The sequence below is a fragment of the Dama dama genome, chromosome 5 (assembly GCF_033118175.1).
Source record: "Dama dama isolate Ldn47 chromosome 5, ASM3311817v1, whole genome shotgun sequence".
In the NCBI taxonomy this organism is placed as follows: domain Eukaryota; kingdom Metazoa; phylum Chordata; class Mammalia; order Artiodactyla; family Cervidae; genus Dama; species Dama dama.
The window spans coordinates 69,420,768-69,448,355 of record NC_083685.1 but is presented as its reverse complement, the minus strand read 5'-3'; the positions used below and the strand labels follow the sequence as shown (position 1 = coordinate 69,448,355).

The window sequence follows — 27,588 nt, the reverse complement described above, 5'->3', positions numbered from 1 at the left end:
ACATCACAAAAGATTTGTAAAAGGACAAAGAATGAAAGAAAAAAAAGTCAAACTTATTAATATTCAAAGAAATGCAGTAAGTCATGATGCTACTGTCATTTGAAACACAATTTTCAAATTAACAATATAGAAATACATCACAGCTATAAACATACACACGCACTATAAAATGTACATCACAGCTATAAACATACATACGCACAACAAAAAGTACATCACAGATATAAACATACATACGCATGATAAAATGTTACTCCACCTGCCTTTGTTCATTCAGCACCATGGACTCTGCCACCCATTTTCCCATCCCACCCTGACAGTCTGATCTTCCTGAAACTAAAACCAATTGCCACGTCCCTGCCTAGAACTCTCCAGTGGGACCCATTCCAGCGCAGGGTCAGGGTCCCCAGAATCTTGGTTGTTCCTCCTCCCAGTCCTGCCTCACACTTTGGGCTCAAGTTATACACAGCACGTATGGTCCTCAGTAGCTATCGCACTTCTTGTTTACTCATGAATTTCCCTGGAGTTCCTAAAGCTTTCTCCTCCCCCCTCCCCGCCAGAGAAATCTCTGACCTGGAGCCCCTGTGCTATCTTGCGGTTGCTGCCATCATCTCACACAGCACAGAGCCTGGAAATCCTAGTCCTCTCCTTAGAGTGTAAGTTTTAAACAAGGACTGTCTCACTAATTTTTCTATCCATGGTGCTAGCACATTGTCTCTGGTGCACAGAATGATTAACATTTAAACTGTTTGGTTCATTCTTTTTTAAATTTCTTTTATTGTTTGAAATGTTCAGCATTTTGTTTAGAAAAGTGTGTTGGTGATTATACAGACATCCCATCAGAACTTGACTGTTCTAACATTTAAACTATACTTTTCTCTGTAAACCAAAGTTCATCTCATAACCTTAGAAACGGATGATAGATACAAATTGAATTTGAAAAATATATATGAGCATTAATCACCTACCACCAGTGCTTTCCTTAAGGAAAACAGCTAAAGGCAAAAGCTCTCCAGGGCACAGAGACAAATTTCCACAGCTTTGAGAAATGCTAAAAGGAAGGGAAAAAGAAAAAAAGGGAGGAAGAGAAAGTCAGGAAACCTGGATATAATTTTACATTTAAAAATACAACTTTGGGTTTAGTTTGTGAATGCTGTCACTTTTGGGGACTCAATGGGGCTGACTGCAGGTGACAAGCAATCAATCACCTGACCTCAGCAGAAAATCCTGAGAGTGCTCTGAGAGGGCTGTATCTGAAGGAAATAGACGTGTACCATTTCATAAGTGTGGGATGACCCACTGAAGTCATTCTTTGTCAAACAGTTATGTATAGCTCAAAGATTTTTAAATCAAATATTCATTATTCAGCTAAATACAAAAGAGATTTTTAGCAGCATACCTAATCACAAATATCCCCTCTCTCATTAAGCATTCAAGCAAGAAGTTTTCTGAGGCAGCATGGAAAGGTGCCAAAGCAAACTGATTAATGAAAAGGGCAAAGCAGGAAAAATGGAGGAAAAATGCCATTTACACATAGAAATGCTTCATTTTATCTGAAGAATTATATATGTTTAATATCTGTATATAAACAGTTGATAAGACATTTTTCCCATAATTTTTAAGTATAATCCAAGACGTAAAAAAAGTTCTTTTTTTTCTTTCAGACAAACTAAAAGCCACAGAAGACTCCTTTTAAATCGGTGAACTTATTGATTCAATGAGAATTGGTCAATACTGAAACAGCAATCTCTCAAAGAAGGGTCAAAGGAAAGAAAGAGAAAGCCTGAAGTCCTCTCCGTTTCAGGCGCTGCCAGGCACAGCCCCTGCTGCAGTCACAGGCGGCACCGGTTGGCCTAATACTGCTCCAAGTAAACTTCACATCTTCTGGAGGATGGAAAACTGTAGGGTTTGGAAGGTAAATCACCTAGCGGGAAATTCTTTATAAAAACTATAAGGGCCAAGGATATCTAAAACCACAGAAGCATATAAAATACACAGGCTCCATGGAAAAAACCACTAATCATGAGAAATGATGACTTCTCTCACCTGTATAAAAGTGGGAAAAACTCATTTGATCAAAACCCCATTTTAAGTAGGTTGTCATGTCAGACTTTCTTTACAAAAAGACAAATTATCACCAAGTTTCAAAGAGTATGGAAAAAGTGTTGGCCAAGGAGATGTTTAAACTACACTTTGACCTAGGATAAACTAAGTGGTTAAGTAATTTCAAAATGTGCAAAATATATATCTTCCATGAGTTATCAAGGCTCTTCAAAGTGCCTTTCAAATGATCCATGTGTCCTACTTATTAAACAGTCACACAGGTGAGAATCAGATTCAGGTTTCCAACAGAAACTGTAGAATGGTACTTGGCAAAGCTGCAATCTCCTGTGACACCTTGTCAGGGAGTTGATCAGTCTTAAGTGACTCTGGTTCCTCTGGAATTGCTGTCAAATTCCACTTGGCTGAGAGCCGAGGTCAGAGGATGAGAAGGACAGCAGCCGCTGACTGAGGAGCGCGTTGTGCCGCTTCAGGTACACTATGATGTCTCCCTGCTTCTCCACAACCTCCTCCAGGCTTGAGAGAGGCCTGCATAGAACCAAGGTGGCCATGGTTACGTATGTTTACCAACAGTCTCTTTGCTAATGGAGCCCTACTATTTTTCAGGTTTTTTGAAGAAAATTTTGTTATTTTTCTTAGACATCACAAGCCAAAGCAATATCCCCCAAATGAGATTCTTTCTTTAGACTTAGTTTCACCACAGCTGAGAGGAGAGAAATCAATCAAACACAGTTGTAAATATAGTCTAACATATGCAGAGTCCTAAACTCCAAGCATCAGAATGCTCTCTAGATTTTTAGATGAAAAAACTTTTAATTCTCTTTCTCTAATCTTTCACTCTGCACATACCTGAATCCAGTCTCTGAGGTAATATTGTTGGAGTAAGCATAGATTTTCTCTTCTTCAAGTACGTCAGGCTGTGGCTTGGCTTTGTTAAATTTTTGGATTTTCACTAAAATAAGAAAGTCATTATTGTCAGGTTATCCAATCACAAAAATTTTTTTAATTCCATTTATTCAAATTACATTAGGAATTGCCTATTCTTTTCAAATAAAATGTAAAAAAAAAAAAAAAAAGCACTTCATAAAGTGAAAAAACAAAAATGGGAAAAATCAACTAAAAGGGAATGGAAATGCTGATGCAGAGAGGCAGGAGTAGAGTCAGAAAACAGCCATCAGTGGTCACTGCCAGGAAGTGAAGACACATAGAAGAGCCAGAGAGTTTGGTGACTTGGAGGCCACTGATGAACTTGAAGCCCTAATCCCAACATGACTGTCCTTGGAGACAGTGCCTTTGGTGAAGTAATCAAGGTAGAAACAAATGGGATTGCTAATCTGATACGTGAAGAGACACCAGACATGCACTTACACAGAGCCAAGGCCGCATGAGAACACAGTGAGAAGGCAGCCATCTCCATCCCAAGGGAGAGACCTCAGCAAAGTCATCCTTGCCACACCCCAATCTCAGATGTCCAGCCTCCAGAACTGAGAGAAACTAAGTTTGTGTGTCTTAATCATCCAGTTCTGGACGCCCCAGAAGACTAATGCCACTGGCAGAAGTCAGCTGCAAAGACAAGGCTGCTGTTCCCAACCTCAGATCTGTCTACACACCTGCATGTCTGAATAACAGCCACTGTCCAGGCACCTACTCCAACTGTGTAACCACCCCAGGACATGGCTGGAATAAGCACTCCCACCAGAGATGGTACAAGGAGACAAAGAGGCTGAGGCAGGTCTCCATGATAGGCAGTGACTGCCCTTGAGAATTATTTCTGCAGCTCGAAATGCATGGAGTATTCAGCATGTGTGGAGGGGAGAGGAGGTGAGTTAGGCCCTGGCACAATTTTTAAAAACTCCACAGGAGTCTTTCATTTCCTGTAATAACCCTTGAGATATAATTTACATATGATGCAGTTCACATGTAATTCCTTTAATGTGTACAATTCAATGGTTCAATACATTCAAAGACTTGTGCAACTATCTCCACAATTAATTTTAGAACATCTTACCACCCCAAAAAGAAGCTTGGTTTCCTTGAGCAGTCATTCTTCATGTAGCCCAGCCTCTAGGACTAGGCAACACTTATACATCTCTATAGATGTGCCTGTTCTGGTCATTTCAAGTATTATAGAATCATAATATTTATGACTGTTTTTTCCTGTGGGCATAATGCTTTCAAGGTTCATTCATACTGTACATGTCAGTGCTTCATTTCATGTACTCCTTTTTTTGTGCCTGAACACTATCCTCTGTATAGACAGAATATCTTTTGTTGGTCTAGTCATCACTTTATGCCTTTTGGGTTGTTTCTACTTCTGTGTGTGTGTGTGTGTGTGTGTGTGTGTGTGTGTGCGTGTGTGTGTGAGTTGCTCAGTGGTATCAGACTCTTTGTGATCCCAGGGGCTGTAGCCTGCCAGGTTCTTCTGTCCATGGAATGCTCCAGGCAAGAATACTGGAGTGTGTTGCCATTCCCTTCTCCAAGGATTCTCCCAATCCATACTATAAATAATGCTACTTGGAACACAAAGTGTAGAAGTAGGCAGACACCCAGAAGTGCATGTGCTGAGTCATATGTTCAATCTGTCATGGAACTACCAGGACCCAAAGATGATTTTGATGTGACTCTCAGCTGAGAACAAGGCAAAAGAAGCTTAAACAATGATGTTAAAGAGAAATGTGGGAAGGTTAGGAGATATGCAGAGGGTTCACCAGAAAGGACCAGAAGCAAGTGAGATGCCAAAAGAACGAAGTGAGGGAATGCAACAAGAAGCCCTTGACTTTCAGGAGATGGTCAAGAGAATTAGAAATGAGAAGCCCCTCACACAAAAACGGACACATAGATCAATGCAGCAGGATAGGAGCCCAGAAATAAACCTATACACTTATGGCAAATTAATCTATGGCAAAGGAGGCAAAAGAATACAATGGAGAAAAGAAAGTCTGAACTTCAGTAAAAGGTGCTGGGAAAACTGGATGGCTACATGTAAAAAATAAAATTAGAACACTCTCCAACACCATATGCAAAGATAAACTCAAAATGGTTTAAAGATCTAAATGTAAGGCTGGACACTATAAAACTCCTAGAGGAAAACATAGGTAGTATAGCCTTACATAAATCGCAGCAATTTTTTTTGGATCTATCTCTTACAATAATGGAAATAAAAGCAAAAATAAACAAATGGAACATAATTAAGCTTAAAATCTTTTGCAGAGCAAAGGAAATGATAAACAAAACAAAAAGAAAACCTAAAGAATGGGAGAAAATATTTCCAAACCAAACCATGACACCAACAAGGGATTAATTTCCAAAATATAAAAACAGCTCATACAGTTCAACATCAAAAAAACAAACAACCCAAACAAAAATGGGCAAAACTCCTAAATACACATGTCTCCAAGAAGATATCAAAATGATCAACAGACATGAAAAGATACTTAGCATCACTAAATAGAGAAATGCAAATCAAAACTATAATGAAGTATTGCCTCACATCAGTCAGAATAGTCATCAAAAAGTCTACAAATAATAAATGCTGGAGAGGGTGTGGAGAAAAGGGAACCCTCCCACACTGTTGGTGGGAATGTAAATTGGTGCAGCCACTATGGGAAACAGTACAGAAGTTTATTAAAAAACTAAAAACAGAGCTACCATATGATACAACAATCCCATTCCTGGGCATATATCTGGAGGAAAAACATGGTTTGAAAGTGTACATCCACCCCAATGTTCATTGCAGCACTGTTTACAATAGACAAGACATGAAAGCAACCTACATGTTCACTGGTGGAGGAGTGGAGAAAGAAGATGTGATACATATATACAATGGACTACTGCTGCTGCTGCTGCTAAGTCGCTTCAGTTGTGTCTGACTCTGTGAGACCCCAGAGACAGCAGCCCACCAGGCTCCTCCATCCCTGGGATTCTCCAGGCAAGAACACTGGAGTGGGCTGCCATTTCCTTCTCCAATGGAATACTAGTCAGTCACTAAAAAGAACGAAATAATGCCATTTGCGGCAACATGGATGGATCTAGTGATTATCATACTGAATGAAATAAATCAGAGAAAGACAAATATATGATATCACTTATATATGGAAACTAAAATATGATGCAAATGAACTTATTTGCAAAACAGAAATAGACTCACAGACACAGAAAACAAACTAGGATTTCCAAAGGGGAAATGGGGAGGGAGGAATAAATTAGGAGTTTGGAATTAACAGATATACACTACCATACATAAAATAGATAAACAATGAAGACTTACTATATGGCATAAGGAACTATATTCAATATCTTATAATAACTTATAATGGAAAAGAATCTTAAAAAGCATATATATATATCTGAACCACTTTGCTGTACACCTGAAACTAACACAACACTATGAGTCGCCTACACTTCAATGAAAAAAAAGACATGAGCAGCCCATTGGCTTCCAGAGGCACAAGCACAGTGCCCTCATCCAGGAGCAAGCAGGACTGAGCACTCGGCTCCACCCTGCAGGCTGGGGGAGTTCAGCAAGAAAGATGAGGCCACCAAGGGGGCGGGCAGGGTCCCGGGGAGAAAAGAATGCATCTCAAGGAGGGAGCAAACCACCGTGTCCCGTGCTGCTCTGGAGATGAAGGGTGAGACCTGACTGCCCCAGGAGGCTTGCTTCTGAATCGGAGTTACGTTCATATGGCATCTCCTTATAATGTTGTCTTCCACATAATAACTCCTAGATAAATGAAGAAACTTGGAACAACTTTAAGTTTCTTGAATTCAGGAACAGAAATAACACTTAACAGGGTATTAAAATAAAAGTTAAGAGGCAGAAATGAAAGACGTAGCTCAACAATATAAAAATGTCCAACTATCAGACTCATCTTTGTAGGTTTGTTTTTTTTTTCTGAAGATATTCCACTTTTTAAATTGAAGTATAGTTGATTTACAATGTAAATGAAGTATAGTTGATTTACAATGTTGTGATGATAGTATCTGCTGTTTGTGGTTTTTAAAATAAGATGCATGCAGTCAGCATTTTACGGATCGCAGGCCAGGCAACAACATGAGTGCAATCTACATAGAACAAGAATCTTCCACTCTTTCTTTCTGCTACAATAAGCCCAGGAGAGCTCTCACTAAACTGCAGGACATGGGACATGGACCTGCTGCCCTTACACTCCTTTCCTCCTGAGCTGAAGCCAGAACATCAGGGCTGCTAGAAGACTGGTAACTGAGCAGCAATTTTTGAAGCTTGACTTGTTTTTAAACAAATGGTGAGCTAATCAAATCACAAAGCTTTTAAGTTTCATGTTCCTAATTTTTTCCTGCAGAGGCAGTCCAGTGCTCAATGAAAAAATCCATTTGTATTTCCAGAGATTAACTACTTTACTACAGACAAGTTAGTCAAGTTTAGGTTAGAATTAGTGTATCAAAGAATCACGTCATGAAGAGTTACTATCCACATTACCAAAACTAGGCATCTTTCAAATCTTTTTAATATAGGGAGGAAAAATGCATGTATCAGGAAATTAACCTTAAATTTTTTGTGATACAATTCAGTGTATCATAACAAAAGCAATATTTGCCCTAGAAGTCTCAATTAGAGGCACAAAATAGTAAAATGGAACACGGGTTTTGGTCCAAGTGACATTTCCTTCACAACTGAAGAAATTATCTCTTTCAAATGGGACAGATAGGGTATTTTATTGTCACAAAACAACTGTTGATCAACACTACCATTATTAGCTGTATTACAGATTTTGGTGCATGTCAATATTGCAACAGGAGTGAAATCTTGATTTCTTCCAGGCTTGGATTTTTTTCTGTTCAAGAATCCTTCCACCTATTTTTCATGTTAACATACCTGAAGCTTATTTAATTTTACCCCTCAGACTTTTGAGAGGCAGCCAGACAGAGCAATCAGACAATTCTAAATTTAGAAAGAAGTGGGTTCTTAAATGGCTTATCAAAAACAAGTTTGGTCTAAATGCAGTTTTCATGTATTAACTTATTTACTTTCATTTTTTATTATGATTTTGACCCCACCAGCACGTGGGATCTTAATTTCTGGATGAGGGATAGAACCCATGCCTCTGCAATGGGAATTACAGAGTCTTAACCAACATGACCACCAGACAGTCCTATCTTTTGATATTTTCTAATTTAAAGCCAGACTTACATCTCAGTTGCCTTTGAGGATGCAGAATTTATGGATTTTTTTTTAATCATTTCTGTTTTTTAATGAAAAGCCTTCATTCTATTTAATAAGAATTTGTTGATGACACAAATTTAGAAATATGACTCGCTGGTATGTTCCTAGTGGTTTGAAATTAGAGGAGTTTGGATGTGGTCAGCAATGAGAGACATGGGTGATCAATAGGGTCTCAGCCACGTAGAAAAGCTTTCCTGCCAAAAAGGTAAACGAGCTGGACTTCAGGTGGGGATGCAACCTGCAGTTAAAGACCTTTCTCAGTATTAACAGGCTCCTTGTTCAGCTCACCTGTGTACACAAGCAGGCACGTCAGGGAACAGATCAGCTCCAGGGCCAGGATGGCCAAAATGAGGTCCAGGTACCATGTGCTGGGCTCAGGGAAGGAGTGCTGCAGGCAGAGGAGGAGGAGGAGTGCCGTGCTGCCTGCAGGGAGGAGATGTGCACAGCTGGGGCGCAGCCGGGGTCCCAGAGCCCCGGCCACCACCACAGCAGGGGGACCACAAGGGCACGCGCACACCCCCAGTTACTCAGCAAGAAGGAAGTTAGAGGATGGAAATCAAACACAAATAAACAACACTGCCAAAAGTAAATGATGCCCATAACACAAATAGAGAAGAATCTGGACTTTCTTAAAACTCAAGGAGTAAGTTTCTACGAGGACCCAGTGGCCCCTTCTGGTCATGCACCATAGTCAAGGGCAGGGCAAGGGTCCAGAAAAACCCAGGACACGCTGCTGACCTTGGACAGATGATCCAACACTTCTACTTGGCTGTGACATGTGGGATGACAGTACCTTCCTCACAGAGCTGCTATGAGGAGTAAATGAGTTTGTGTGTGAAAAACACTTAGATTGATGCCTAGCCTATAATTATTCAATAAATAAGAGCTGTTTCCCCCTGCTCAGATATCCATTATTTATTTTTGAAGATCATTTTAACTTCAACCTGTACTTTTATTTTGAAGACTATCAAAGAAAAGTTTCGGCGTCCCAGGTGGCTCAGTGGTAAAGAATCTGCCTGCCAATTCAGGGGCTGGAGGAGTCATGGGTTTGATCTTTGAGTTGGGAAGATCCCCTGGTAAAAGAACTGGCAACCCACTCCAGTATTCTTGTCTGGAGAATTCCGTGGACAAAGGAGACTGGAGGGCTACAGTCCATGGGGTCACAAAGAATTGGATGTGACTTAGCACGCACATGCATCAAAGTAAAGTTTAGGGGCAAAAATCATTCCTATAGTGCTTAATCTTGGATTTTCCTAAAACTAACACATTTATCTAAATCTGATTATGGTTGGGGAGATGCCTATTTGACTTACCTTTTACTTCTTGGCACAATGGGATGATTTTGAGTCATGATTTTAAATAACGTATCAGAAGTCCCTCTACACAAAGCAATAGTCTAGCACAAATCTCTAAGGCCTCTCTTACTCACAAAGGCCAGTGTCTTAGCATGTTGACCAAGAGCTCAATTTATGAATTAGTTTTATGTACAAGGAATATTTAACTTTACAGCTTTAGGAACAGGAAAAAACTAGGGAAAACCCTCTGCAGGGAAAGTAAACAGTTTCCAAAGGATTTTTGACATCCTGAGAAGGCCTGTGTGAGCAGGGTGGCAGGTCACGGGCTGAACTCGCAGGCGGCAGCAGAAGACTGCTGAGGTAAGACACTCTCCTGAGTGGCAAGCACTGCAGACAGTGAGGGCACCCCACCCACCCTGCCCATATCTCAGGGAAGGGTTAAGGTTTCAAATCAATGAAAAAACAACTAAACGTGCAACTTGCTATGTAGCTAATAATATTTGACAGTTCAAGATTAAGGAAGGAGAAGAGACAAATTAGATAATTACTTTCAGCTTACTGGAAGGAAATCAAAGCCCTTTCTCCAATCTCCACAAAATAAAGTAAAATCAATTTATTTTTCTCTCTGCAGAGAAAAACAAGTGTCAAGATGAAGCTAAACAATACCCAGAAATATTATCATAGGCAAAAAAAAAGAATGGTTACACCCTTCAGATTAGCTGGAAGTTCTATATCCTCATAGATTTATGTTCTTTTTCTTCAAATTAGAAAATATATATATTTAAAGAAAATAGAAACAAAGTAAACATCTGTGCCAATCTCTTAGATTTTCTGGGTCCTTATATAAGCAACTTAAAAGTTAAGGGTCATACATATAGCAATAATTTGAAAGTCAGAAGAAAGGCAAAAGATAGCTAGGACATGGAAGCAACCTAGATGTCCATCGGCAGATGAATGGATCAGAAAGTTGTGGTACATATACACAATGGAATATTACTCAGCTATTAAAAAGAATGCATTTGAATCAGTTCTAATGAGGTGGATAAAACTGGAGCCTATTATACAGAGTGAAGTCAGTCAGGAAGAAAAATGCCAATACAGTATATTAATGCATATGTATTGAATTTAGAAAGATGGTAACAATAATCATATATGCAAGACAGCGAAAGAGACACAGATGTAAACAGCAGACTTCTGGACTCTGTGGGAGAAGGCAAGGGTGGGATGATTTGAGAGAATAGTATGAAACATGTATATTATCAAATGTGAAACAGACCGCCAGTCCAAGTTCTAAGCATGAAACAGGGCACTCAAAGCCGGTGGCACTGGGACAACCCTGAGGGATGGGAGGATGAGGGAGGTGGGAGGGGGGTTCAGGATGGGGGACACATGTACACCTGTGGCTGATTCATGTCAATGTATGGCAAAACCACCACAGTATTGTAAAGTAATTAGCCTCCAATTAAAATACATAAGTTAAAAAAAAGATTAGACAATCTCTTGGTGGACCTCAACAGTACTACCTCCAGACCATCACTGGAGAAACTGAACAGTCAGTATACAGATAGGCTTCCACTTTTGCTTTGTCAGAGGCACAGAGCATAAGTGACATCTTCTGACGAAAAACAAGTACTGCACATTATTGCACATTAGCCGTGAAGTGAAAGTTGCTCAGCCATGTCCAACTCTTTGGGACCAGGCCAGAATACTGGAGTGGGTAGCCTTTCCCTTCTCAAGGAGATCTTTTCAACCCAGGGATCGAACCCATGTCTCCTGCATTGCAGGCGGAATCTTTACCAGCTGAGCCACAAAGGAAGCCAAAGAATATTAGAATGGGTAGCTTATCCCTTCTCCAGGGGATCTTCCCAACCCAAGAACTGAACCAGGGTCTCCTGCATTGCAGGAGGATTCTTTACCAACTGAGCTATCAGGGAAGCCCACACATTAGCAGAAGAAGGCAGAAACAGCTCTTCCTCTGGGGGCATTAAAGACCGACCCCTTGGAGATGTGTCAGGACCAGTCATCCCACTACAATGCTTCTTTCTCTGCAATCCCTGGGCCCTCCACTCCCACTGAGAACCTCACTGAGCAGATGAACTCACAGCCTGACTTTTAAGAAAATGCACTACAGAATACAGAAAAAAAAAATACATTAAATTCTATAGAGCTGTTTTTCTGTGAAAAAATTAAATTTCTAATTTGGCTTCAAAATGTTTAAACATTTATTCTGAACTCAAATTGAAACAGAGGGCTTTTTTTTTTTTTTTTTAAGGTAGAAACCTTGACAATTAAGCAAAAATACATAAGAGAGTTCAAATTAATTCCATTAAGCCTTTAAAACATCTGCAGCAATAAAGAAAAGCAGGTAGGCATATGTTCAAAGTCCTCGATGGACTTTCTGATCTTGCATTCATAAATTGTTTTCCACATTTGTGTTTTAAATAATATGTCTTATTATAAAACAATCTCTATCTTACTGCAAGAAAAGCACTAAGCTGTTGTTTGTGTTTTTTTTTTCATTTATTAGTTGGATGCTAATTACTTTACAATATTGTAGTGGTTTTTGCCATACATTGACATGAATCAGCCATGGATTTACATGTGTTCCCCATCCCGATCCACCCTCCCACCTCCCTCCCCATCCCATCCCCCTGGGTCTTCCTAGTGCACCAGCCCTGAGCACTCGTCTCATTATGCTGTTGTTTAGTCATGAAGTCATGTCCGACTCTGTGATGCTATGGACGATAGCCTGCCAGGCTCCTCTGTCCATGGGCTTTCCCAGGAAAGGATACTGGAGTGGGTAAGAAAAGCATGAAGCTTCATGTAAAATAAAACAACTCTCTCTTACCCTACAAGTACAAACTAGCATCAGCTTTATATCTCCTTGAGATAAATAAGCCTGCTAGTACCAAGAGGAATGGGGGGAGTCACATTTCACCCAGGAATACCTTGCTCACAATGAAGTGGACAGACAGTGCCACAGTAAAATATGCCTTTTTGTCATACAGGTTGTTTTAAGCTGATTAGTTTTAAGAAGTGGCAGACAAAGATGAAGTTCTGAAAACCAACTAGGAGTTACCTTTTAGGAGAGACATTTACATTTACAAGGGAAATCTCCATTTATAAGGTTATATCCCTCTCTATACCAAGATAAGATAAGAATGCCTTCCTAAGTGAACAAAGCAAAGAAACAGAGGAAAATAATAGAATGGGAAAGACTAGAGATCTCTTCAAGAAAATTAGAGATACCAAGGGGACATTTCATGCAAAGATGGGCACAATAAAGGACAGAAATGGTATGGACCTAACAGAAGCAGAAGATATTAAAAAGAGGTGGGAAGAATACACAAAAAAACTATACAAAAAAGATCTCTGTAACCCAGATAACCATGCTGGTGTGATCACTCACCTAGAGCCAAACATCCTGGAATGTGAAATAAAGTGGGGCTTAGAAAAAATCACTACGAACAAAGCTACTGGAGGTGATAGAATTCCAAGTGAGCTATTTCTAATCCTAAAAGATGATGCTGTTAAAGTGCTGCACTCAATATGCCGGCAAATTTCGAAAACTCAGCAGTGTCCGCAGGACCGGAAAAGGTCAGTTTTCATTCTAATTTCAAAGAAGGGCAATGCCAAAGAATGCTCAAACTACTGCATAATTGCACTGATTTCACATGCTAGCAAGGTCATGCTCAAAACCCTCCAAGCTAGGCTTTAACAGTATGTGAACTAAAAACTTCCAGATGGACAAGCTGGATTTAGAAAAGGCAACAGAACCAGAGATCAAATTGCCAACATCCGTTGGATCACAGGAAAAGCAAGAGAATTCCAGAAAAACATCTACTTCTGCTTCATTTTGTACTCTAAAGCCTTTGACTGTGTGGATCACAACAAACTGGGGAAAATCGTTAAAGAGATGAGGATACCAGACCACCTTACCTGCCTGCTGAGAAACCTGTATGCAGGTCAAGAAGCAACAGTTAAACTGCACATGGAACAACAGACTGGTTCCAAATTGGGAAAGGAGTATACAAGGCTGTATATTGTCACCTTGCTTATTTAATTTATATGCAGAGTACATCATGTGAAATGCTGGGCTAGATGAAGCACAAGCTGGAATCAAGATTGCAGGGAGAAATATCAGTAACCTCAGATATGCAGATGATACCACACTTATGGCAGAAAGCAAAGAAGAACTAAAGAGCCTCTCGATGAGAGCGAAAGAGGAGAGTGAAAAAGCTGGGTTAAAACTCAGCATTCAAAAAACCAAGATCATGGTGTTCAGTCCCATCACTTCAAGGCAAATAGATGGGGGAAAAAATGGAAACAGTGAGAGACTTTATTTTCCTGGGCTCCAAAATCACTGCAAATGGTGACTGCAGCCATAAAATCAAAAGATGCTTGCTCCTTGGAAGTAAAGTTATGACAAACCTAGATAGCATATTAAAAAGCAGAGACATCACTTTGCCAACAAATGTCTGTATAGTCAAAGGTTTGGTTCTTTCAGTACTCACGTGTGGATGTGAAAGTTGGAACATAAAGAAGGGTGAGTGCCAAAGAACTGATGCTTTTGAACTGTGGTGTTTGAGAAGACTCTTGAGAGTCCTTTAGACAGCAAGGGGATTCAACCAGTCAATCCTAAAGGAAATCAACCTTGAATTTTTATTGGAAGGAAGCTGAAGCTTCCAAACTGAAGCTCCAATACTTTGGCCACCTGACGTGAAGAGCCGACACATCAGAAAATACCTTGATGCTGGAAAAGATAATAAGCAGGCAGAGAAGGGGACGACAGAGGACGAGATGGTTGGATGGCATCACTGACTCATTGGACATGAGCTGGAGCGAGCTCTGGGAGACAGTGAAGGACAGGGAAGCCTAGTGTGCTGCAGTCCATGGGGTCGCAAAGAGTTTGGACATGACTGAGGGACTGAACAACAACAAATACCATGATGACTCTAACTCTCTACAAACTCTAATCATGGAGAAGGCAAGAAATCAATGGAAATCTGCTTAACAACCTTACCAGTGCTTACGGTGCTTTTCCTGGTCACCTCTCAGAACTATTGCCCCCTGCAATCTTTCCCATCTTCTTTGGTCTTTAGCTGTAGATATTATTGAAGTGGGTGGCTTAGGCCATTTTCAAGTCACTCAGTTCTCTTGGGTCTCTACCTTGTATATTGTTGTTGAGTTGCCAACTGTGTCTGACTCTTTTGTGACCCCATGGACTATAGCCTGCCAGACTCTTCTATAAATGGGATTTCCCAGGCAATCATACTGGAATGGGTTGTCATTTCCTTCTCCAGGGGATCTTCCCAACCCAAGGATTGAACTTGCATCTCCTGCATTGGCAAACAAGTTCTTTACCACTGAGACACCAGGGAAGCATCTCCCTCGTATACAGGAGGTATAGTGTTATTAAACTTCTGTTTGTTTTTCTCCAGTTAACCTGTCTTTTTTTGGTGGAATTTCAGCTAAAAACCTAGAAGGGAAGAGAAAATATTTTTCCTCCCCTATATAACACAGATTTCAAAGAGAAATACAAGAAAAATTTCAAGACATTAAGGTGACATGAATTTTAGTGGCCACATCACTCTCACAGAAATAACAACATATATTTGATTATAAAATCAAACACTTTATTCTGCTGTCATTTATGCCACTCAAGCAAGCTGCCAAAGAGCTGAGGGAGACAACTGAACTTACCAGTGGAGTGTATCATCAGCGGAAGTCTTTTCAGATGTCTTGTTGACCGGTAGATCTTGTTATAACCTCGGTTTCTTACTTTGCAATGGTGATACTGGACATATTGTTCAAGAAGGAAATACAGAATCCACAAAATAACTTTTCCGAGGATTATGACTGTCTGCACTTTCAATGGGTTGGTGTAGTTTCCCGGGCACATGTCCTCCATTGGATTGGGGTAAGAACAAAGCACACCTGTTAGAAGCGCTAAAATAACAAACACAAGCTGGTGGGAAGGAGACAGCAGGATTAACCTTCAGTATGCGGATTTCAGATTTAAGAGACACCAATGTCCACGCCCAGCACATACTCTTAAACCTGTGACTTTCACTACCCTATTTTTCACGAATTAAAAAATACATTTTTGCTATTTTTACAAACTTTTTAAACAGATAATCTGGAGAGAAATTTTCAGAAAATTTGGGGAACAGACAAAATTGCAAATAAGAAAATAAAAACCACCCTAAATCCCATCTGCTAGAGATGAGTACTTCAATGTTAAATGCAGTCTCCTGTCCACTTCTTTTATTAAAAAGAGTAAAAACAATTAATTCAGCACCTCAAAAGTAACTAATAAACATCATGCATTAAAGTTTATTTCTAATTTCAGTTTTAAGAGAATTAAAATAATTGTCCAATTAGATTGACAAAATTTTAAAGACTGGTATCAAAATATGGGCAAACAGACAGTCTTACAAAATGCTGACTGGTCTGGGATGTGCTGTTGAAAATAATTTGGAAATATCTTGACTGAGAAATCCTATCTTAAGGACCCTGTCACTCAGAAGTAAAAGATATTTTACTGCAGTTTTCTCTGTATTTGAAAAGAAAAAAATGTAAACTGCCCAAGTATATGTGTGTATCCATAGCAGAACATTTGAATAAATTAAGGTATACTCACTCACATAATAGAATGTTATTCAGCTATAAAAGAATTAACTGAAGTTCTATGTATTAGTTTGGGTGGATATCTATGACATGTTAATATTTAAAAACACTAAGGTGTAAAGTAGTAGTTGAAAGTGTGGTCTCCAGACCAGTTAGAAATGCAAATTCTCAGGCCCCAAATCAACACCTCTGGGGCAGCAGCCAGCAGCCTGTGGTGTAATAAGCCTGTCAGGGTGTCTGATGTATGTTCAAGTTTAAGAAATGTTGTTTAGAAATAAATACTGTAGTACCCATTCTTTTTTTCCTTGGAAATGGGAGACCTCTTTTTACAATGTGGTAATCTTTTTGTATATATTTCTATGAACTTAACAAAAGATACTGTAAGAAATACAACAAACTCTGAGATACATTTATTAACTCAGGGAGAAGGGGTGAAGCAGAGAAATGGGAAGATTATATCTTTGTATACTATGTTTTACTTGTTATAATAAGGAAGTATTATTCTGTAATATTTAAAAAAATCAAATTAAAGAAAATTTTAAATGCCGTCATTAGCATCCATCACCAAGCAGGCACCTATCACCAAGCAGGAAATCTTATCATGTAATAAATCTATTTAAAATGTATGTGATTTGTCAAGAGCAGTATTTGCTATTAGCAGCTCAAGATACATATCCTCATAAAGCAAAAGTGGAAAAGTCAACATACTCCCTCTACTTTAATGTACTGTACATTGAACCTAACTGAACCACTTTATACAAAGTAGCATATAAAGGCATTAATTTTTCTTGTTCTTTAACACAAGATTATCTTAGTCCTAAAATTAGGGCAATCAGTGCCATTATAGCAAAGGCAGGCAATTTTTTTTTAAGTGTTGTGTGCATGTGTATGTATGTATGTATCACATACATAAAAATTATGTAATACAAATTACACAAAAAGGCACCAGGAAAGAAGTGCTTCAGCTGCTGTCTGGAGATTAGGAAGCCATGGCAGACCCAGGCCACTTACTAGAGGTATATGAGGAACACAGGTGCACCTCTGTCCTAAGTGCAGTCAGTTCTCCCACAGAGCAAGCTCACTGGGGCGGCAGCTGGGCCAACCTCAACCACAGTCCTCAACCACAGCCACGCTCCTCATGAACACCCAAGAAATGGCAAGATTTTGCCCTCTTTTGATTTTTCACATTTCAGCAAAGAGCAACTGCAGCCCCTAGTGCTTGAGACTGCAGTCATCAAAAAGAGGAAGAGACTTGGAACAGAGCCCCCAGTAAGCCTCTAAGACCATTCACACACGTGTCTTGTTTTTATGATGTTGAACTTTACTTATCTCTTTTTATTGAGGAATATAACTGACATAACATTGTGTAAGTTCAAGGTGTGCAATGTGTTGATTTTAAACATTCATATGTTGCAAAATGATGGCCACCATAGCTTTAGCCAACACCTCTATCATATTATATAATTACCATTTCTTTTTTGTAGTAAGAGCAATTATTTAGTTTCCAAGCAACTTTGAAATTTATAATATTATAGTGTTGACTATAATCACTATGTTATGCGTTAGATCTCCAGGATTTATTTATCTCATGGTTGACATGTTTTAAAAATCCCCAGACATTTGTAATTTTATCATATAAAACATGGGAAAACATTATACTGATTTCTCTGTTAACATTAGTTCCTAGGTGTAAATAAATTGATAAATGTCTGTCAACATATAGATTTATCTATATCTTTTTTTGTTTGTTTTTATAACTGAAAAAGTAATACATGATATGGTAAAAATAATTTTCAAATAGTACAAAAGGTAAACATTAAAACATATCAGGTGTCCCTTCCATTAAGGTGCTCAGTGCAACTAGTATTAAAAGGGTCATGTCTGCTTCTGGAAATACTCTATTACAGAATACAGAATAAATGTTAATGTTTCCAGTACCAATTCCAAGGGGGTGGGTGAACAGGAGGTAAGCAAGCCTTTCACACCAGCTTTAACACCAGCTGCGTGTACTGCAATTCAACTCAATTCTGACACTATTCACCTGGTATATCCATTATCCACCTAAATTCACTCCCACTATCCACCGAGGTATCAAATTCCCTCGGATTATAGGCTCAGTACCACAAGACTACCTCCATTTCAGATGCTAATTGCAAGTCCAGCTTGTAACCAGTGTTTCTTACCCACTGGCTACAAATCAAAGATCCCCACCAACTCCCTCTTGGGCTCAGTTAGTTTGCTAGAGGGGCTCACAGAACACAAGAAACCTACTTACTCTCCAGATTACCAATTTATTACAAAGGATATTAAAGGATGCACATCAACAGCCCAATGAAGAGACACAGTGGGTGAGGTCCCAAAGGAGCTCCCGTCCTGGTCGAGTTTGGGGTCTGGCAGTATGGCACATCACGAGTGTTCTGGCTCACTAACATAGAAGCTGTCTGAACCCCTTCTTTTTGAGCTTTTATGGAGGCTTCACTACATATGCCTGATTGACTAAATCACTGGCCATCAGTGAATGATTCAACCTCCAGCCCCTTTCCCACCCCCAGAAGTCAGAGGGTAGGACTGTATGTTCCAACCTCTGTCCCTGCTTAGTTTCCCTGGCTGTTGCCTCCATCCTTTAGGTGCTTTTCAAAGTCAACTCATCAACATAAACAGAAATGGTGGAAATATGCTTGCTATGAATATCAAGACACCCAGTTCACCTTTATGACACAGAAGTGATTTTAGGACCTGAAGACAAAAGACCAAAACTCATAACAAAGGTTACTCCCATTGCTCTTATTGCTCAGGAAATTCCCAGTGTTTTTGGGAGCTGAGAGCCAGAAACCATGGATGACAACCAAATGCACATGAGAACTCTACTCTGATCACCTGAATGACCAAATATATTTCTTGTAAGTCACAATATCACCCACATGCCCAAAAGCTCTCTCAACTCCCTTTTAAAATATGCAAATAGGAACATTCTGTTCACATCATTGTAAACCTCATTTTTTTCCATTCAACAATGAATCATGAAGAGTAAGTAGTTTAAATACATATGCATCTACCCCAAATTTCTAAGTTTCTCTTTTAATATTACATTAAGCATTCCTTCATACGGAAAGGACATACAAAACATCTGGGCAGTGGTAGCTTGCAGTTCCTTCATATTGCAGACAACATTGCTATCATAAACAATAACCTTATGTGTGTGCAAATATGTCTACAATAAATTCTTTGCAGTAGAAGTATGAGTAAAAAAGTATGCACACTTTAAATGCTAATAGATACAGCCAAACTGCCCTCTGCCCTCTGAGGAGGTTAAAAATTTTTTTTAGAAACATCACCTCTAGAAAAACATCACCTCCAAATGGATCACTTTCCCCCAGCCAACTTACATGTATCAGCAAGAGAAGATTTGCTATGATGACTGTAGGAAGAGGGTGGAATCTGGGCCAAAAATGAGCATGTAAAGAGTGATGTGGAAGATGCTGGGTGTCCAGAAGGGGGTCATCTTCAATACTCTGGATGAGATCCAAGGAACCCTGGGATACAAAAAAAGGAAGCAAGCAATAAACACCACTTTCTGGATTATGTTTTCAAGAAAAACTACTAACTATAAAGCTTTAAAATTCATTACAAAAATTACAGACAAGAAAACACACTTCCTACCTAAAGCCAAATTTGAAAAAATACCATAAACCTCTTAATAACTACTGTAAATAAATTGGTAAAAATAACAATTATTAAAACAAGTAAAGGAAATATTGATTCTTTATCTCCAAATAAGGTAATACATAATGGGATTAAAGCAAATAATTTTCTTCAAGCCCTGAAAACTTACTGATTTTTAAAATACTTTACTCAACACCTTTATTGAGATATAATGTATATAATATAAAATATACTAGCTTAAGTATACAATAAATGTCTGTATATTTATAGTTACGCAACTATTACAACAATTTTAGAACACTTGCAATGTGCTAATCATGCCCATTTATAATCACTTCCCATTTCTGCCCCTAGACCTAGGTAACTGCTAATCTGTCTTTATAGATTGGTTCTTTTTTTTTTTTCCCCGACATCTCATGTAAACGAAATCATAAAAAATGTGCTGAGTCCTGCTTCTTAATACTGAATGTTTCTGAGTTCATCTGTGTTGTGGCATGTATCAGTAATTACTTCATTTTTTTTAATTAGTTCATTTTTATTGATGAATATGGTATTTCACTATATGGATATATCACATTTTGTTTGACCATTATAAGTTGATGTCTATTAATAATAATGCTGCCTCATACAACTCAATAGCAAAAAAACAAAACAAAAAACAATTCAATTAAAACATGGGCAAAGGAACCAAATAGATATTTTTCCAAAGAGGACATACAGATGGCCAACAGATACACAAAAAGATGTTTAAAATCCCTAATCATCAGGTAGACACAAATCAAAACAATGAACTATTAACTCACATTTGTCAGTATGGCTTTTATCAAAATGATGAGATAATATGTGCTAGAGAATATATGGAGAAAAGGGAACCCTTGAGCATTGATGGTGGGAAAGTAAATTGGTACAGCCACTGTGGAAAACAGTATGGAGGGGCCTTAAAAAATCAAAAATAGAACTATTATATGGCCCAGCAAATCTACTTCTGGGTATATTTCAAAAGGATACAAAATCTTATCTCAAAGAAATATCTGTACTCACATGTTCATCACAGCATTGTTCATAATAGCCAAGACATGGAAACAATCTAATATATTTTTATACAACAAATTATTATTTAGTCATAAAAAAGAATGAAGTCCTGTCATTTGCAACAACATGGATGGATCTTGAAGGAATTATATCAAGTGATATAAATCAAATAGAGAAAGACAGTTACTGTATGATCTCACTTTTATGTGGAATCTATAAAAAGTGAAGATAGATACAGAAAATAGATTGGTGGTTGCCACAGGAGGGGGATGGGAGAGTAGGGAAATGGGTGAAGGTGGTCAAAATGTAAAAATCTGATGGTAAATAAGTCCTGGGGAAACATAATTTATGGCGCAGTGACTACAGTTATCTGTAAGGTACATATATTTGAGTGTTGTGAAGAGAGTAGATAATTTTTTTCACAACAGTAAAAGATGCTTATCAGTTTTCACATTTAATAGCCATACACAAAAAAAGATATTTACAATTGCAAGTCATAATGGAAACATGATTAACCTAACAGTATAAAATAACTGCATACAATTTGGAGAGTAAGTAAAGTGATGTGGTAAGAGGAAGTACATACATACATATGTTTTCATCTACTCAGCCAGTGTATGTCTTTTGGTGTGCATTTAACCCATTTATATTTAAGGTAATTATCAATATGTGTGATCCTATTACCATTTTCTTCATTGTTTAGTGTTAACTCTTTGTAGGTCTTTTCCTTCTCTTGTGTTTCCTGCCAAGAGAAGTTCCTTTAGCATATGTTGTAAAGCTGGTTTGGTGATGCTGAACTCTCTTAACTTTTGCTTGTCTGGAAAGCTTTTGATTTCTCCATCAAATCTGAACAAGAGTCTTACTGGGTAAAGTATTCTTGGTTGTAGGTTCCTCCCTTTCATCATTTTAAATATATCATGCCATTCTCTTCTGTTGAAGGGAATTTCTGTTGAGTTTCTGTTGAGAAATCAGCTAATAGTCTTATGGGAATTCCCTTGTATGTTGCCATTTCCCCCATTGCTTTTTAATATTTTATCTTTGTTTTTAATTTCTGTCAGTTTGATTACTTTGTGTCTTGGTGTATTCCTCCTCAGGTTTATCCTGCCTGGGACTCTGCATTCCTGGATTGGTTGACTATTTCTTTTCCCATATTAGGTAAGTTTTCAACTAAAACCATCTCTTCAAATATTTTCTTGGATCCTTTCTCTCTCTCTTCTCCTTCTGAGACCCCTATAATGTGAATGTTAGTGCACTTAATGTCGTCCCAGAGGACTCTTAGGCTTACTTCAGTTTTTTTCTTTTTTCTTTTTTTCTATATTCTGTTTTATAGCAGTGATCTCCACATTCTGTCTTCCAGGTCACTTATCTGTTCCTCTGCCTCAGTTATTCTTCTATTGATTCCTTCTAGTGTATTGTTCATCTCTCTTTTGTTTGTTCTTTTGTTCTTCTAGGTCTTTCATAAATATTTCTTATATCTGCTTCATTTTTTCCCCAAGATTCTGAATCATCTACACTACCATTATTTTGAGTTCTTTTCCTGGAAGGCTGCCTAGCTCCACTTCATTTAGTTATTTTTCTGGGGTTTTATCTTGTTCTTTCATCTGGGAGATAATCCTTTGCCTTTTCATTTAACTTTTGTGATTGTGGTTTTCATTCTGGAGGCTTCGGGATTGTAGTTCTTCCTGCTTCTTCCTTCTGCCCTCAGGTGAATGAGGCTGATGGGAGGGACTGGTGGTGGGAAAAACTGGGTCTTATTCTTGTGGGCTGGGTACAACTTTAATCCAATTATCGGCTGATGTGACAGGTGGGGCTAGTATTTCGGCCTAAGGCAACCCAGCCCTCGGAGAAGGCAATGGCACCCAACTCCAGTACTCTTGCCTGGAAAATCCCATGGACAGAGGAGCCTGGTAGGCTGCAGTCCATGGGGTCGCTAAGAGTTGGACATGACTAAGTGACTTCCCTTTCACTTTTCACTTTCATGAATTGGAGAAGGAAATGGCAACCCACTCCAGTGTTCTTGCCTGGAGAATCTCAGGGATGCAGGAGCCTGGTGGGCTTCCGTCTATGGGGTCGCACAGAGTCAAACATGACTGAAGCGACTTAGCAGCAGCAGCAGCAGCAACCCAGCCCTGGAGTCTACAGGCTCTATGGTAAGTCTAATGCCTCTTCTGAGAGGGCTCACTTGCCAAGGAGCACCTCCCAGGACTGCTGCTGCCAGTGTCCCTGTCCCCACAGTGAGCCACTGACAACCCACACCTCCACGGGAGACCCTCCAACACTAGCAGGTAGGTCTAGTTCTGTCTCCTATAGGGTCACTACTATTTTCCCCTGAGTCCTGGTGCATGCAAGAGTTTGCTTGTGCCCTCCAAGAGTGGAGTATCTATTTCTTCCAGTCCTGTGGAAACCCTGTAATCAAATCCTGCTGGCCTGCAAAGTCAGATTCCTAGTGGATTCCTAGTCCCTTTCCCAGATCCCCATATTGGAAAGACCGACATAGAGTTCAGAACCCTCACAACAAAGGGAGAACTTCTTAGGTATTATTCTTCTCCAGTTTGTGGGTCACCCACCCAGAAGGTATGGGATTTGACTTTATCATCATTGTATCCCCTTCTATTGTCTCACTGCAGTCTCTCCTTTGTCTTTGGACACGGGGTATCTTTTTTGGTGGGTTCTAGCATCCTCCTGTTAATGGCTGTGCAACAAGCTGTGATCTTGGTGCTGTTACAGGAGGAGATGAGCACATGTCCTTCTATTCCACCATCTTGATTTGATCTCCGGATTTAACATTATACATATATATATATATATGATATATATATATATACACACACATATATATGTATATATATATATATACATATATGTATAAAAATACTGTTGTTGTTCAGTCACCCAGTTGTATCCAACTCTTGGCGACCCCGTGGACTGCAATGTACCAGGCCTCTCTGTCCCTCACTATCTCCCAAAGTGTGCCCAAGTTCATATCCATTAAATCAGTGATGTCTTCTAGCCATCTCATCCTCTGACACCCTCTTCTCCTTCTCCCCTCAATCTTTCCCAGCATCAGGGACTTTTCCAATGAATCGGCTGTTAGCATCAGCCGTTCACACATATATGTATGTATATATATAAATATATAGGGCTTGCCATGTGGCTCTAGTGGTAAAGAAACTACCTGCCATGCAGGACACAGAAGAGACATGGGTTGGATCCCTGGGTCTGGAAGACCTCCTGCAGGAGGGCACGGCAACCCACTTGCCTGGAGAATCCTATGCACAGAGGAGCCTGGTGGGCTATAGTCCATAGCGTCTCGAAGAGTCCAATACGACTGAAATGACTTAGCACCAACACCACACACACACACACACACACACACGTGTGCATATATACATACATACATATGTGTGTGTGTGTGTGTGTGTGTGTGTGTGTGTGTGTGTGTGTATGAGGCTTCCCAGGTGGCTCAGTGGTAAAGAATTCACCTGCCAAGCAGGAGATGTGGGTTCGATCCCTGGGTCAGGAAGATCCCCTGGTAAAGGAAACGGCAACCTACTCCAGTATTCTTGCCTGGGAAATCCCAAGGACAGAGGAGCCTGGCAGGGCTCCATGGGGTTGTGAAGAGCTGGACATGGCTTAGTGACTTAGCTTATATATTTACTTCCAAAGTAAATATATATATAATATATAAATACATATATTATATATTTAATATAATTTAATTATGGTTATTAATAATTGACTGTTGTTAATTGATATTAATATATATTTAGTGTGTATATTAAATATATATAACATTTATACATTATATAATATATATATATTTACTTTGAATGGGGTAGAGAGGGGGACAAATGGTGTAAGGGTGGGCTCTGGGCACCAAGATTATAAAGATAACACAGAAGTCTGGGACATGACCAGATCTGGGATGGGCTTCTCAATTTCCACTAGCAGGCATTCAACACCACTACATTTTTTTTTTTTTAATTCAATGCCTAGATAGCTTCCTGATTAGTTTGTCATAACTCAAGGAGCAATTCTGATGATTTCTGTTTTCTTCATGACTTTTATTCTTCTAGCTTTCTCAGCAGCTGTCCCACCTCCCTGGGTATTCCCTTAGCTAATGTCCATGAACACCTCCAGGGGCCATTTTTCCAATCTCTGTGCCTCTTCATCCCTCCCCACCTGTCAAACGGCTGTCTTGCAAACATGCTGCCTTCCCTGATGCCTCAATGCTGTTCCCTCTGCCTTTTTTTCATTTTGACACTGTAGTTCTTATTTCTGTAAGTTTGAGTGGGTCTATTTTATATCTCTCATGTCTTTTTAACCTTTGAAACATATAGAAAAGTTATGGTAGTTTTTTTAAATGTCCTTGTTTGCTATTTCATGTCATTTTTTAATGAATTTTAATTAATTTATTATGTCATATTTCCCTGCCTCTTTGCATGGATGGTCATTTTTTCCACTTTATTGAGATATAATTAACATGTCACATTGTGTAAGTTTGTGTATCATGAGTTGATTTGATACACTTACATACTGCAAAATGATTACTATGATAGCATTACTTAACATCTCCATTACATCACATAATTAGCAATGCCTGGTAATTTTGGATTGGATGCCAGACACTGCAAAAAAATTTAACTCTTTGGGTGGTGGATACTTTTGTACTCCTGTAAATATTCTTGAGCTTTTTTCTGGATTCAGTTAAGTCACTGGAAACAATTTGATCTCTTTACTCTTTTAAGGTGCTTCTTAGGTGGGACCATACCATGTTTGGTCTAGTGCTAAATATTTCCTACAAGTGAAGCAAGACCTTTCTGAATACTCAATACCATGTGATTATGAGGTTTCCAGTCTAGCTGGAAGAACAAGCACTAATCCTGGCCCTGTGTGAGAGTACTGCTCCTTCTAGTCCTTCTGGGTCGTTTTTTTTTTTTTCCCCCTCAGTTGTCAGGGCATTACCTCAGAGGCATACAGAAGAGGACTTAGCTGAATAGGGACTCTGCATTCTTTGAAGCTCTCCCTCTGTACAGCACTCTGCTTTCTGGGTTCTCTGTCTGGTGAACCCAAGCTGCTTCCGTATCCCCAGATTCAGCTCCACCTCCTCAACTCAGTCTACTGAAGCCCACCCAGTGCCCCTACCTCTGCCAGAGTCCCTGCAGGACTCCTGTCACTGCATCCCTTAAGCAGCCCTTGTTTGAATCCTTTCAGAGGATTAGGTGTTCATCTACCCTATATCCTTTCAAATAAATCCATTTCTTCCTTAAAGTAGCCAAAATTGGTTTGCAAACAAAGAACACAAACTAAAAGTCTTTGCCTCTTTTAATTCATTTAGCTGTCTGGGCCTAGGACATGGCACATAGTTTTTAGCTTTCTCTTGGGTGGGAGAAATCATATCCACAAATACCAAAGGTAGGCAATTGTTCATACCTAAAGTGACCTAGCTATGTAGCTATTGGTGAAACATTACTCTTCAATTGTTGGTGAAACAAATTTCTAAGATTGTACTAGTCCTAAAGCTAAAAGTTACAGATCCAAGAACCGGGAGGTAGCTTAGCACCAGGCAAGAAGCATTTACTGCACACATTTTTATGAGTCTAATTTTCCATTTAGATACTCATTTTCTCCACACATTTTCAATTCATGAATCTCACCCTTTAAAAATTCAAAAACAATCCATTTCTAAAAAAATATATGAGTCTCAAATCTACTTGCAAGTGTTACAGTTAGCTTTCCACTTTCTCATAGTGGAAAAAACATGGTTTTTAGTCCTATCATTAGAAATTGTTTGGTCTTTATTTAGTCAAGATAATTGAACTATGGTCACTATTTGCACAAGAATCTAAGGTATTGTAGGGCTGGAACTGTATTTCAAGTGTCTTGCCTGATGCATCTCATTCAGTGGCAGGAGCATAGTAATATTCCTATTAATTTATTAACTCAAATCAGTGCTTTAATATAACTTTGCATTTTCTCAAGAGCAAGAATTTTGTGTCAATGGGTAATCTAGTTAATTCTGGGCACAAATACATGATTTTCCTAAAAATGTTTTAATACACTTAAGCAAAGACTTTTACAGTTACGCCGCACTCTGTACAGGGTAACTAGTGCAGTGGCTTCTTAATAATCTGGTTTGGATCCATCTTAAGTAAGGAGATTTAAAAATCCCTTCACTCCTACCAGTCCTCCATTCAAAACATCACATTGTTTTCCTCCAATGTGTGTTTCCGGGTGATGATAGCGACAGATCTGCTCTCAGCGCCAAGGCCGGAGGCCAAGAGGAGGTGGACTCGCTCCTGCGCCCGAGCCTCCCAGCGCCCGAGGCCCAGCGCGCACCGCGGGCCTCCCCAGTTCCGGAACCCGACACGCGACCGCAAGGGCTGGGCGCCCCTCCTGCCTCCTCTGCCGAGAAAATAAGCCCAGGGCCAGCAAGGCGCGGACCCCGCCGGCGCCCCTGTGCCCCTCCCGCACACCGCAGACCGGCAGCCGCGCGCAGAAGGATCCCCTCCGCCAAGACTGCTCCCAACCCCGTCTCTGCCCAGTGCGCCCAGCATCAGAAGAGGAGGAGGCCGGCCGGTCGCTCGCCACCTGCAACTGAGCACTCACGTCCTCCATACTGCCGGCCGCCGGAGGCCGCAGCCGGGCAGCCCAGTCTCCGCACCTGCGCCCACACCGCCTTCCGGAACACGCCCTGGGGCCCGCCCT

General features: G+C 39.7%; 1 protein-coding gene across 3 annotated transcripts; it reads right to left on the bottom strand.

Moving 5' to 3' along the window:
* Positions 1-34: 34 nt before the first annotated feature.
* On the bottom strand, positions 35-27,588 carry TMEM192 (transmembrane protein 192). 3 transcript variants are annotated; one of them, XM_061142563.1, is made up of 6 exons: positions 27,490-27,588; positions 19,572-19,718; positions 15,259-15,523; positions 8,549-8,683; positions 2,911-3,013; positions 35-2,589 (listed from the first exon to the last, which is right to left on the bottom strand). In XM_061142563.1, exons 1-6 carry the CDS (start codon positions 27,496-27,498, stop codon positions 2,451-2,453), a joined length of 798 nt encoding a protein of 265 aa, XP_060998546.1. In that variant the 5' UTR covers positions 27,499-27,588; the 3' UTR covers positions 35-2,450. The 3 variants fall into 3 exon arrangements, with proteins under 3 accessions (XP_060998546.1, XP_060998545.1, XP_060998547.1); XM_061142562.1 differs by having other exon boundaries at positions 27,472-27,578; XM_061142564.1 differs by lacking the exon at positions 8,549-8,683 and having other exon boundaries at positions 27,472-27,578.